We start from the raw sequence: 12,793 nt of genomic DNA on the forward strand, positions 1-12,793 counted from the left end.
ACTGAGTTCAGAGGAAAAAGGTGAAACGTTCAGTGAAATGGATAGGATGTGTGCTCTGCTGACCGCAAACACTACATAGTCCGATGCGACGATTGCTGCCTTGGATGCACACTCAACGTCTACGTTTTCCCACTCCAGAGGGGGGAGCTACACGATAACGAACAAGAAGGAACATCCAAATCTCACCTCTCACCAGGCTCAACAACACATCCCTTTTGAGCCTCTGCATTTCTACCAGGTAAGGGAGTTTTTCCCTTCACTTGACCTGACTTGAGGTATTTCCTTGTCTGTTGGTAAGGAAAGACTCCCTGGCTTTAATTGTTACGGTATCTTGATATTTTGGGGCCTAAAAACTCACTGGCTTTATTTGTGACGGTAACTAGATATTTTGAGGGCCTGACAAACTGAATTAGATACTCTCTTAGGGACTTCACCAATTTATTACATATGAGCCAGTTGGGCTTTTTCCGAATCACTCGTCCTTTTTCTCCCTCCCTCCACTGTTCACTTTTTTTTTAGCTATCCCCCTAGTTTTTTTGCACCGAGGGTATTCTCCAGGACAACCTTATCTTTTCCCGCTGCCAGATACCTGTCTGTCTGCCACAGTTATTGGCCTATCAGTGACCGTGTACTGCTCCTGACAACATGACACGGTAAGGACGTTCCTAATGTTGCTACAATATTACAATCTCAAACATGTTACTTTTTAGTGTATACTGAACAAAAATATAAATGCAACATGTAAAGTGTTGGTCCCATGTTTCATGACCTGGAAATAAAACATCCCAGAAATGTTCCATACGCACAAAAAGCGTATTCCTCTCAAATGTTGTGCACAAATTTGTTTGCATCCCTGTTAGCAAGCAGTTCCCCTTTGCCAAGATAATTCATCCATCTGACAGGTGTGGCATATCAAGAAGCTGATTAAACAGCATGATCATTACCCAGGTGCACCTTGTACTGGGGACGATAAAAGGCCACTCCAAAATGTGCAGTTAATGTCACACAACACAATGCCACAGATGTCTCAAACTTTGAGGGAGCCTGCAATTGGCATGCTGACTACAGGTATGTCCACCAGAGCTGTTGCCAGATTATTTAATGTTAATTTCTCTACCATAAACTGACTCCAACAGGCCCATCCACTTGGGAGCCAGGCCCACCCTTTGCCCAGTCATTTGAAATCTGTAAATTAGGGCCTAATGGATTTATTGATATTGACTGATTTCCATCTATGAACTATAACTCAGTAAAATCTTTGAAATTCTTGCGTGTTGCGTGTTATATTTTTGCTCAGTATAAGTAATATAAGAGAACCGTATTTACTGGTTTGTGTTCATAGGGTGCATCATAGCGAAACGTTTTGCAAAGGAAAACGAGAACCAGCCTTTCTTACAGCTCAGATGGTACCTCTCGGTTCCGTTCTGCTTTCTTCCATTTCGTGCCGAGTGAACATAACCCTGGATTTTGGTTGAGCCACCTGGCAGACCTTTCAAGAGATGCTGTCCTTGACTGCTTCCTCTGCATGCCAAGGGACCCATAAAAAAGCACTTTCATTAACAAGCCATTAGTATTGATCGGGCAATTTAAAGGTAGTGAAAGTCAAGCAGGTACAGGTATCTAATAACAAGACGGCACCGTACAGCCAGACTATAAGCCATCCTTCAGCTGAACCTTTTCACCCTCCCAGGGCTGTTGTGTTGAGAGTTATGGGCACACAACCCAGTACCACCTGCCACAGCCCTCACCATCACCACCTACCAAAACTAATAGTGGCAAAGTGGCAGATGCCAGGGGGGGCAGTGCCCACCTGGGGGGGAACACGATCTGCGGTAAAGACATTAGATCCCAAAAGCAGGTCGGGGTGACAGCGACAAGCGTACAGTATGAGCGGAAGGCAGCCAAGTGACTCGGCAGGTGAAAAAAGTGACGGGTCATTTAGGCGGCAGGTTCTCGTGCCGCACTGACACAATGGCAGACGCTGCGCGGGGGAACGAATGTACGTAGGTAGGCAGGCAGGCGGCAGCCTCGAGGGATCAAGTTGTTTATAGAGTGCCCCTGAGAAAATTGAATCCATGTGAAGTCATTTCTGATTCAAAATACATAAGAGAAACATGGATGCTGCTGATCTGTCCTTGATAATAAGTAACAAAGTTCAATCAGGGAGGTTAAATAAAGATGCACAAGGTTAAACAAAGTATTGTGCAAATGTTGCAGTTTCAAAGCTAATTTCCTGCAATTCTACAACATGTTCATATGATATCTGGGCGAATTACAAAATCAATGGGGCGCCCCCTGGTGGTCAGGACTGTTGGGCACATGCTTTACATTTCTATTGCGAAACTGTAGCGCTTCAGCTTTACAAATTGAATAGAGCCCCAATTTACCTAACCATCTGAAAATAAAAATAGCTGACATTGAGTGACTGTCAGTGACTGACCTACACAAGAGGATTTAGAAATGTCACGTTGTGTAATATACTATTCTACAGTTGAGACACCGACTGAGTTCATAATAATAAAGCAAAGTAGTTCCGACTTTGAGTAGAAGTCGTTGATTCGGCAAAATGATTAGAAAATACTCAAATACAGAGAAAATAAGTATTTAACACACAAAGAGTTAAATCATGCATGTATATGATCCCAGGTCGGGTGTGTTTGCATGTGTGAATGGCCAAACTGAGCTCCACAGTGATCTTAAACTGAACGTCACTTACTGTGTGACCTGATGAGAGCTGGCCAACCTGACGAGAGCGGGTAACTCTGGGTAATTCCTAAGCTCCTCATTTATTTGTGGTAATGTAGCCACTAGAACGACTGAAACTTTGTAAGCTGTTAATTACTGGATATTTAGTGGCATTCTTCGGTGACAGCCCCTCCCTGGTGTGTGTCACTCATGCTGTCGTGCTATTCAGAAAGCAGTGGTGGCTGGTGTAGGGAGAAATGAGGATGGCATTTATTCCTCAACCAGCCTGCTCTGACAGAAAGGCATGAGCCTGCCACTAATGACAAACAGATGGATTATGAAATATTGTTTCTCATGGATTAAGGGAACATGCGCTCTCTCTTGGGAGTTAAGTTTGACAGCCCTAGTTTAGAGAAAGTTGAGTAAAATACACAGTAGGATTTGTCAGCATATTTTATTATGTCAGTCAAGGAGAAATCATCTCAAACAAAATGATGGTATACTCTGAATATTGACGTGAGATTATGTTTTTTTCTCCCTCGGGCATAAATAGTTTGGAAGTTATAGAATATATTAAGTATATTTCCTCAGGGAACTTTTCCTAGCGAGGAATGAATAGTATTAACTTTCAAAATGGGGGTACACTGTTTTTTGCAGCTTTATTTGAATATTCCTACTATACTGTATGTGTGCTTTGTATAAGGGTGTTAAATTGTACACTTAAGCCTATCCTTATAGAGGAAGATCCGCACTAGCTCAATTGATATTTAAAGGCAATGTTTCTGCGTCCGCAAATTCATGCTAAACACTGCATATGTTGGCTCAATAAGAAATGCCCTTTCAATTTCAATTGTGCTATAATGCAGATCTTCCATGACACTTATTGAATCTAGCCCTTAATAGGTGTTAGGATTTTTTTTTTTTTTTTTTTACTCCTTTTTAAATTATCTCAAGATGTTATTTGGTTGCGAATAATGAATTGATTGAGGTTGAAAATACACAAAACGATTTATCTTCCAACATAAACATGCCTGAACTTGGGAGAAAAAAACACCACGTCAACCAAAAACAATTAATAGATATATTATTTTATCTGAAAACGTAATATGCCCAGTATGTAATAGTAAGTCAAAACATCCAACCGTGCGTGTGAATCAGTCGGCCTCGACCTGTCATGCAAGTACAGTATGTGTCTATACAATCTACAGTATCTCGAATAGAATGTTAACATATTGTCGATACCTTTTCCTTAGGAAAAAGACTAAACCACTTCAGCATGCAATGAGGTAACAGGTCATAACAGCCAATTCCTCTGTGAGGAAGCCTAAATGTATACTCTTAACATGTATTCTTACTTGGAGGAGTTCTCTCTGTGTGAGTGCAGAAGTTGTTAGACCTCTCTTTCCAGGTGAGCTCTAGTCTGGTTCAGAGTGCAGTGACACAGCTCTATTCAGAACACATCATTCAAATGATATACTCTATGGCTGACTCCAAGGTCGACATTTGATCTTTTCGAAATTCTTATGAAACTCGTCTTGTGCTCAATAACCAGCTGTGGGGGAACAGGTTAAGGTAAATTCGTGTTTTGTGGTTACGCAATATCGATTGGCTTCATCTCGACTGAATATCTTACGGGAATCCACTAATTCACAGGTGTGTATGGCTCCGTCCCAAAAAGGCACCTTATTCCCTGTATAGTGACTACTTTCGACCAGACCCCTATGGGCCCTGGTCCAAAGTTGTGTACTATATAGGGAATAGGGTGCCATTTTGGACGCACTCTATCACTAGCTTACTGCTTGTAGTACTGCTTGACAAATTAATGTGTAAATAGTCATCTTTTGGTTAAACAAGCAAATGCCCCTATGTGTAGTATAGAGATTTATTCATGATGTTCATAATTGGACACCTTTATGCTGCGTTTACAGAAGCAGCCCAATTCAGATCTTTTGCCAATTATTTGCATATCTGATACCTATCTGATCTTCTTCCCTAACGTGTAAACAGCAAAAGACCACATGGAATCAGATCTGTTGACTTCCAATTTATACCATCTCCATATGTGGAGCTGAATCCTGATACAAACCCGATCCTCCATATGTGACCTCTCTCTGGACGCTCAGATCAGATTTCTTTGCTCTGAAATGTTACTTCTTTTTTTTTTACCATGATTTGCCTTGACCATGACAACCACCCTAATATTTAAAGGAACAGTGACAGGAAATGAGAATTGCATATGTGTGCTACTTCAGAGGCTACATCAGTGTGAGCAGAGAGGAGGTAAAATGAGAGGTTTCACTCTTGCCAAAAATCTATCCAAAATAAGCCCGAAGCGTTTCTATGGGCTTATTTTGGACCTAAGGTTAGTCGCCTGCCTTCCCGCCTTTGGGACAACGACTCCCATTGTTATGACGGAGACATGAGCGTTATACATATATATGTGAATGGGCAAATCTGATATGGGTCACATGTAAAACTTGAGTGTAGACAAAAAAAGATCAGATATAGAATGAAAATCAGATTTGGGTTCTTGTGGCTGTGTAAACACAGCCATAGTATGGCTATGGTAAGCAGCCTCCAACCTTGTTAATCTGAAAAAAATTGAAAGCGTTTTTTAAATAACGACTGTTCGTCAATTAGAAAACAGTAACTGCTTTCTGGATTTTGAACCTATGTTCTTGAGGCCTTAATACGTTTTGGTTGCATTCTTTGATTCCTTTTGTAAAGGTAGCCATTTCAACCAAGTGTATTGTTGTTTCATTGAACGGAATGAAACATTTGATATATTAATAATATAACCATGGTTTGTATTTGATTAATTCCCCTTTTAGAGGACTTGTGTCGGAACGTAACAATGACCCCTGTTCCGCGCTAACATTTGATCGAGGTGTTACAGTCAAGAACCTCTACCTGGGTCACAATCACTTCTAACCTCGAACGGGATTTCAACTTCAATAATACACATGTTCAGGTTGATCTTTCAATCGAAAGAGAGGAACTCCTCAAAAATGAGCTACGTCTAAAAAAAGGACACACTTGATCAAATCCAAGACAACGCACACAATGACATGCGTTTGCATAGTAAAAGCTGTAAGTCGCTTGAACGCGGACTAACAAGTGACCCCCCCTCCCCCCTCCCCAAAAAGGGGGAAAACACGCCACACGTTAAGAACACTCAAAAGTGCACGTCCGTAGTGTTGCACAATGTACCACAGTCCCTATAATGCTCTGTATCATGCCCACATTTCTTGTCTTTGTAAAGATTCAGTTCCCTGTCCAGTTTTTAGTTCCCCGTGATGGTGGTTGGGGTTGAGTTGTTGGGGCCAAATTGTAGGGCCAAGCGTAACCTTGTCACACTATCGTGCCAGCGCAGACCCTAGTGTGCTGGCCCAGATATTTTATTCTCTCTTGTGTGGAAAGGGCACTAGTCCGTCAGGTCCAGGCACCAGGACTGCTCTGTGCACTGAGTCTGAGCTCCCAGGCTGGATCTCCTCGACCTGGTCCCGGGGCTCTCGCTGTCCCTGCTCTCTGTGGAGCCCCCATTCCCCAGCAGGCACTCCAGACTGGTGTGTCCCACCGCTGCTGAGTCTCCCAAGGGGATGTGGGGAGGAGCGCAGTTGTCCTGCCTAGGAGGAGACTCTGAGTCCTGGGAACAGACGGACGATGGCCTGGGGAAGGAGGGGGCAGTTCCAGGGCTGGAGTGGACAGACAGACTGTGCAGGTCCTCGTCAAGGAGGCTGGAGGTGGATGTGTATTGCTGGGGGAAGTCATGGCTTGGAACCCCGTCAATCCCCAGGACTGCAGCAGGTTCCCCCAGGGTAGGCCTTGCAGGGTGTAAAAGGGGTTCTGAGGCTAGGTAGATGTGCGGGTAGGTGCTGGGGTAGGCATCCAGGAGGCTGTGCGTAGACGTGGGAGCACTAGACAGCAGACAGCTGTACAAACCGCTGCTAGGCGGCTGCAGACACAAGCTGGGTTGGGACTGGCTGATGCTAACTGGGCTAGTGTCAAGGCCAGGGCGACTCTCGCCAAAGTCCTCATGCCCAGCAGTGGTAGCCGTGCCTGGGCTACCACCACTCTGTAAGGTTGGGCTAATGCTAAGCAAGGAAGAGCCAGTCCAGGGATTGGGTGAGGTTCTACCAGATCCCCGGCAGGGTCCTGGCACGGCCGACGAGTCTGTCACATGGTAGAAGCTAGGGGGCCCTGGGCTGGAAGACTGAGGTTGGGTCTGGTAGTGGCCCTCTGGCTGTCCACCGCCTGTGGCCCTAGCCTGGCAGCTCCCCCCTGGAGCCTCACTGTAGCCCCAGCAAGGGTGGAGTATGTCCGTGTGTCCCCCCTCCATGCTCCCAGGGTCCTGATGGAGGTGCAGGCTGCTGGGGGCCAGGTTGTAGGCTGTGCCAGTGCTGGCGGTGGGGTTGGGGTTGGGGTTGGAGACCATTTGGACGGCATAGGGATAGGAGGAGGACAGGGAGGCTGTGTAGTGGTGCATAGCCACCTGGGCCTGGAGAAGGTGCATCATGTGATGGAGGTCCTTGGTCAGCTGAGACACTTCGTTGTTCAAGTTACCCATCTAGGAAGAGAGAACATACTCAGGGGTTAGATTGGGGAGGGGAAAGCGGCAACATATGAATGTATTCAGACCTTTTGATCTGCACCTTGAAGGCGAATATTCATGCAAGTCTCCCACTGACGTCACTAAATGATTCACGCGAAAGTCATAGTTTAGTGCGAGGATCTCAAGTCTGAATATCTCAATATGTAAATATATATATACTTTACATATGTCTGAAATGAACATGGCACAGGAGCCACTTTTCATAGCACGACCGCCACTTACAAAATAGCCCGACCCAAACGGCAGCGACTTTTGTTCTCTCAAGCATATCTTTGCAACTCATTTCCAGCCCTCACAGCGTGACTCTTACTCTCTCTGAAGCTTGCACAAAGTACGCCTATACAACACGGACGAGCTTCTGTTCTCTGTGACTAAGAAATGACCTGTTTACACATGCACCCAAAAAACTCCCAAGAGAGAGGGAGGGAGAGACTGTAACGATTCAAAAAGGGGGGAAAGTGGAAGGGCACATGGGACTAGGGAGGGGGTAGAAGGAATCCGAGGAGAATGTTAGGGCGGGTTGGGTTGTCATCATCAGGTATTTTTGGTATTGTCGAGTCAGCGCTTGCAGGTTTTTCTCTGCAATGCAGAAGCACCCTGCTGATTAATTAATACCCACTTCAGACAAGGCCTACCTAGAACCATCTGTATACTCCAGCACCACCTGCCACACATTTGCATCCACATTAGGGATTGGGAGAACACATTGTGCTACATAAAGGTGGAAATTGCATAGAATGTAATTGAATAAAGTCAATTTGAGTTGAATAGAATTTGGATAGAATAGAATAGGAATATAATAAAATACAATAGAGTTGGAATAGAATCGAAATCCAGAGATTGTGGTGGTTGCCAATATGCATTTATATGCATTTATTAAGGGTTAATACATTTTCTTCAGAGGGAATTTATGAGCCTAGGTAACACGTTTGTTAAATCACAAAGAAGGTTAACCGTTCAAGCTATGATTTGTACTTTCGGTCGTTCTTTGTAGTATCACCAAGTGGTTCACATATAATCCAAGATGTGGCGTTGAATGTGCAAATATGCTCATTCCTAATGCTATAGATATTTTCACTAATTGCATGTTTCAGCAAGAAACATAGAAGTAGTCTCAGAAAGAAAGTAGTAGTAGTCTCAGCAAGAAACATAGGAGTAGTCTCAGAAAGAAAGTACTAGTAGTCTCAGCAAGAAACATAGGAGTAGTCTCAAAGAAAGTACTAGAAGTCTCAACAAGAAACATAGGAGTAGTCTCAGAAAGAAAGTACTAGTAGTCTCAGCAAGAAACATAGGAGTAGTCTCAGAAAGAAAGTACTAGTAGTCTCAGCAAGAAACATAGGAGTAGTCTCAGAAAGAAAGTACTAGTAGTCTCAGCAAGAAACATAGGAGTAGTCTCAGAAAGAAAGTTCTAGTAGTCTCAGCAAGAAACATAGGAGTAGTCTCAGAAAGAAAGTACTAGTAGTCTCAGCAAGAAACATAGGAGTAGTCTCAGAAAGAAAGTACTAGTAGACTCAGCAAGAAACATAGGAGTAGTCTCAGCAAGAAATATAGGACTAGTGTTCTCTTTCTCACTCAGCAGTTAGGCTGCACTGAGGCTTACTCTACTGTAATGTAGTGTACCTTCTGGTTGAGCTGACTGATGCTCTGTCTAACCTCTTCCGACTCCAGAAGCAAAGTGGCGTTCACCTGCCTCGTATCTGTGGAGGAAGAAACAGAAGAAGACAAATACCTCTTAGGCTCATAAAACAAGGAATAGGCTTCATTTGTTGTTTGGTGTAATTGATATGTTGAGTGGCTGTGTGTGATTGATTGATTTACAATACTGGAGTGTGCTAGCGAATATAATTAAAAGTTTACACTTCATCTATGGCATTGATACGTATATGTTTCCCCTTGCATCTGTGTCTGGTAGCTAAGTTCATGGCTAGCTAGGTCTTCATCTGTGTCTGGTGTTAGCTAGTTCATGGCTAGCTAGGTCTTCATCTGTGTCTGGTGTTAGCTAGTTCATGGCTAGCTAGGTCTTCATCTGTGTCTGGTGTTAGCTAGTTCATGGCTAGCTAGGTCTTCATCTGTGTCTGGTGTTAGCTAGTTCATGGCTAGCTTTAGTAACTCAAAAGGCTATTTTACATGGGAATCAGAATGACTGTTCGGGACCTTTAAGACAAAAATGTAACTTGGCCACTCAGGAACATTCACTGTCTTCTTGGTAAGCAACTCCAGTGTAGATTTGGCCTTGTGTTGTAGGCCATTGTCCTGCTGAAAGGTGTATTCATCCTCTCCCAGTCTCTGGTGTAAAGCAGACTGAAGGAGGTTTTCCTCAAGGATATTGTGCCTTGTTGCATACAAATGCACGTTTTGGGATATTTTTATTCTGTATATTTGTATTCTTCTTTTCATTTAGGTCATTATTGTGGAGTGAGTACAATGTTGTTGATCCATCCTTAGTTTTCTACCATCACAGGCATTGAACTCTAGCTGTTTTAAAACCACCAATGCTAGCATAACTAAGCAGTTGCATTCCTACAGCTCAGTTCAGAAGGACGGCTGTATCTTTGATGTGTCCAGGTGGTTTAATATATAAACTCTGCAATGACAACAAGCTCAGTCCGATGATGCTGTGACACACCGCCCCAGACCATGACGGACCCTCCACTTCCAAATCGATCCCGCTTCAGAGTACAGGCCTGGGTGTAACGCTCATTCCTTCGGGGATAAACGTGAATCCGACCATACCCCCTGGTGAGACAAAAACGTGACTCGTCAGTGAAGAGCACTTTTTGCCTGTCCTGTCTGGTCCAGCGACGGTGGTTTTGTGCCCATAGGTGACGTTGTTGCAGGTGATGTCTGGTGAGGACTTGCCTTACAACAGGCCTACAAGCCCTCAGTCCAGCCTCACTCAGCCTATTGTGGACAATCTGAGCACTGATGGAGGGATTGTGCGTTCCTGGTGTAACTCGGGCAGTTGTTGTCATTCTGTACCTGTCCCGCAATTGTGATTTTCGGATGTACCGATCCTGTGCAGGTGTTGTTACACGTGGTCTGCCACTGTGAGGACGATCAGATGTCCGTCCTGTATCCTTGTAGTGCTGGTGTCTCACAGTATGGACATTGCAATTTATTTCCCTGGCCACATCTGCAGTCCTCATGCCTACTTGGAGCATGCCTAAGGCACGTTCACGCAGATGAGCAGGGACCCTGGACATCTTTCTTTTGGTGTTTTTCAGTCAGTAGACTGGCCTCCTAAGTTTTAATAACTGTGACCTTAATTGCCTACCGTCTGTAAGCTGTTAGTGTCTTAACGACCGTTCCACAGGTGCATGTTCATTAATTGTTCATGGTTCACTGAACAAGCATGGGAAACAGTGTTTAGACCGTTTACAATGAAGATCTGTGAAGTTATTTGGATTTTTATTCATTATCTTTGAAAGGGTCCTGAAAAAGGGACATTGCTTTTTTTGATGAGTTTACTACCGTTCAAAATGTTAGGGTCACTTAGAAATGTCCTTGTTTTTCAAAGGAAAGCAAATTTTTTTTTGTCATTAACCTCATATTGATCAGAAATACAGTGTAGACATTGTTAATGTTGTAAATGACTATTGTAGCAGGAAACAGCTGATTTTTAATGGAATATCTACATAGACGTATTATCAGCAACCATCACTCCAGTGTTCCAATGTCACGTTGCGTTAGCTAATCCAAGATTATCATTTTAAAAGGAAAAAGAAAACCTAAACCCTTTTGCAATTATTTTAGCACAGCTGAAAACTGTTGTTCTGATTAAAGAAGCAATAAAACTGGCCTTCTTTAGACTAGTTGAACATCAGTCTTTGTGGGTTCGATTACAGGCTCAAAATGGCCAGACACAAAGAACTGTCTTCTGAAACACGTCAGTCTATTCTTGTTCTGAGAAATGAAATCTATTCCATGACAAGAAACTACTATTTAATGAAGCTGCCAGTTGAGGACTTGTGAGGCGTCTGTTTCTCAAACTAGACACTCTAATGTACTTGTCCTCTTGCTCAGTTGTGCACCGGGGCCGCCCACTCCTCTTTCTATTCTGGTTAGGGCCAGTTTGCACTATTCTGTGAAGGGAGAAGTACACAGCGTTGTACGAGATCTTCAGTTGTAGTTCAGTTGTAGTCTTCAGTTATGTGATTTGTTAAGCTCAAACTAAGCCCGGCTTGCCTAAACCAAAGTCCTGAATCCATTACACTTATGCAACTATATTTTAGTTATGGATTTTTGACTTATAAAAACAATATATACATTTTTCACTTTGACAGAGTATTTAGTGTAGTTTTTTGAGGAAAAAAAATGACAAATCCATTTCAATCCTACTCTGTAACACAATAATATGTAAGGCACTGTATGTACGTTGAAAACATTGTATGTTAATAGCACATTTTCGCTTACATTTTCTCAAGTTGGAGCTAAGTTTGGGCCAACTAGTAATTTTTAGTTCAGTTAACACTTGGAAAAACACTTGTTTTTTACTTAGGTCCTGGAAGTTATCTAGGTTCCCGTTCCTTATAATTGTACTGAATGATGTGATGCCTTTCTGCGTCCATTGTTTAAACCTGCTGTCCTGAGTTGCAGGGATGAAGCTGGGGTCGTATGCGGGCCAACTCAGCAGTTTGATCTCTCTGTCTAAATGATTTTGCTTAACTACCCTAAACCATGTCTTCAGAGAGAAATTAATCCACTGATGTTGTCTATTGTATATTTCTTTTACCATGTCCTTGTTTCCCAAAACTGACTGTATGGGTATCTCTGTCAAAGTAGTCTCAATGTCTTTCCATTTGGATTCGTATTCTGAATTGCACCAACACACCAGAGGTCTCATTTGGGCTGACACAAAAATAATATTTTAGGTTTGGTAAGGCCACACCCCCACAGTTTTTTGGTAACTGTAATGTTGCATATCTAATTCTTGGTCTCTTACTGTTCCAGATGAACCTTGATATCCGTTTATCCCTAAACAATTTAGGCAGGATTTCTATGGGCAGTGATCGGAACAAATACAGAAACCTCGGCAGGATGTTCATTTTGATTGTTTCAATTCTACAATTCTACTACTACTAAGGGAAGTGAATTCCACCTGTCTAGGTCAGCATATATTTTCTTGTTAATGTGATCGTAATTCATGCAATAAAGTTTGGGTGTATCTTTTGGTAAATTTTCTCCCAGAGATTTAATGGATGAAGAGGTCCAGTGGAAGTTATACCTACTCTTCAGCTCTTCCTGTGGGGTAGATTTATATACTAGGGCTTAGATCTTGTGTACGTTAAGCACACACCCTGAATATGTTCCAAATGTTTGTAAAAACGTTTGTAAAACATCCATCAATCTAGGTCCACTTGAGCCTGGGTCTTTAAGGAATAACAGAACATCATCAGCATACATGCATATCTTATGTTCACTGCCTCTTATTGTTATTCCCTCTAAGGTTGGGTCCTGTCTTATTGCCTGTGCTAATGGTTCTAGGTACACAAGGAG

General features: G+C 43.0%; 2 protein-coding genes across 2 annotated transcripts in view; one reads left to right on the plus strand and one right to left on the minus strand.

Annotated features, from left to right (window-relative positions):
* The window catches only part of LOC118364609 (zinc finger protein 26-like), a 45,926-nt gene that overhangs the window by 31,049 nt on the left and 2,084 nt on the right, over nt 1–12,793 (plus strand). The window lies entirely within an intron of this gene.
* LOC118364619 (potassium voltage-gated channel subfamily H member 4-like) overlaps nt 3,124–12,793 on the minus strand; it is a 65,968-nt gene continuing 56,298 nt past the window's right edge. Inside the window, exons 15-16 of the mRNA XM_035746324.2 lie at nt 8,918–8,994; nt 3,124–7,252 (exon numbers count right to left, since the gene is read on the minus strand). Of these exons, the coding sequence (XP_035602217.2) occupies nt 6,110–7,252; nt 8,918–8,994 (1,220 nt within the window). The 3' untranslated portion in view covers nt 3,124–6,109. The remainder of the gene's footprint in view (nt 7,253–8,917; nt 8,995–12,793) is intronic.

This window comes from Oncorhynchus keta, chromosome 3, assembly GCF_023373465.1.
Source record: "Oncorhynchus keta strain PuntledgeMale-10-30-2019 chromosome 3, Oket_V2, whole genome shotgun sequence".
NCBI classification, from domain to species: Eukaryota; Metazoa; Chordata; class Actinopteri; order Salmoniformes; family Salmonidae; genus Oncorhynchus; species Oncorhynchus keta.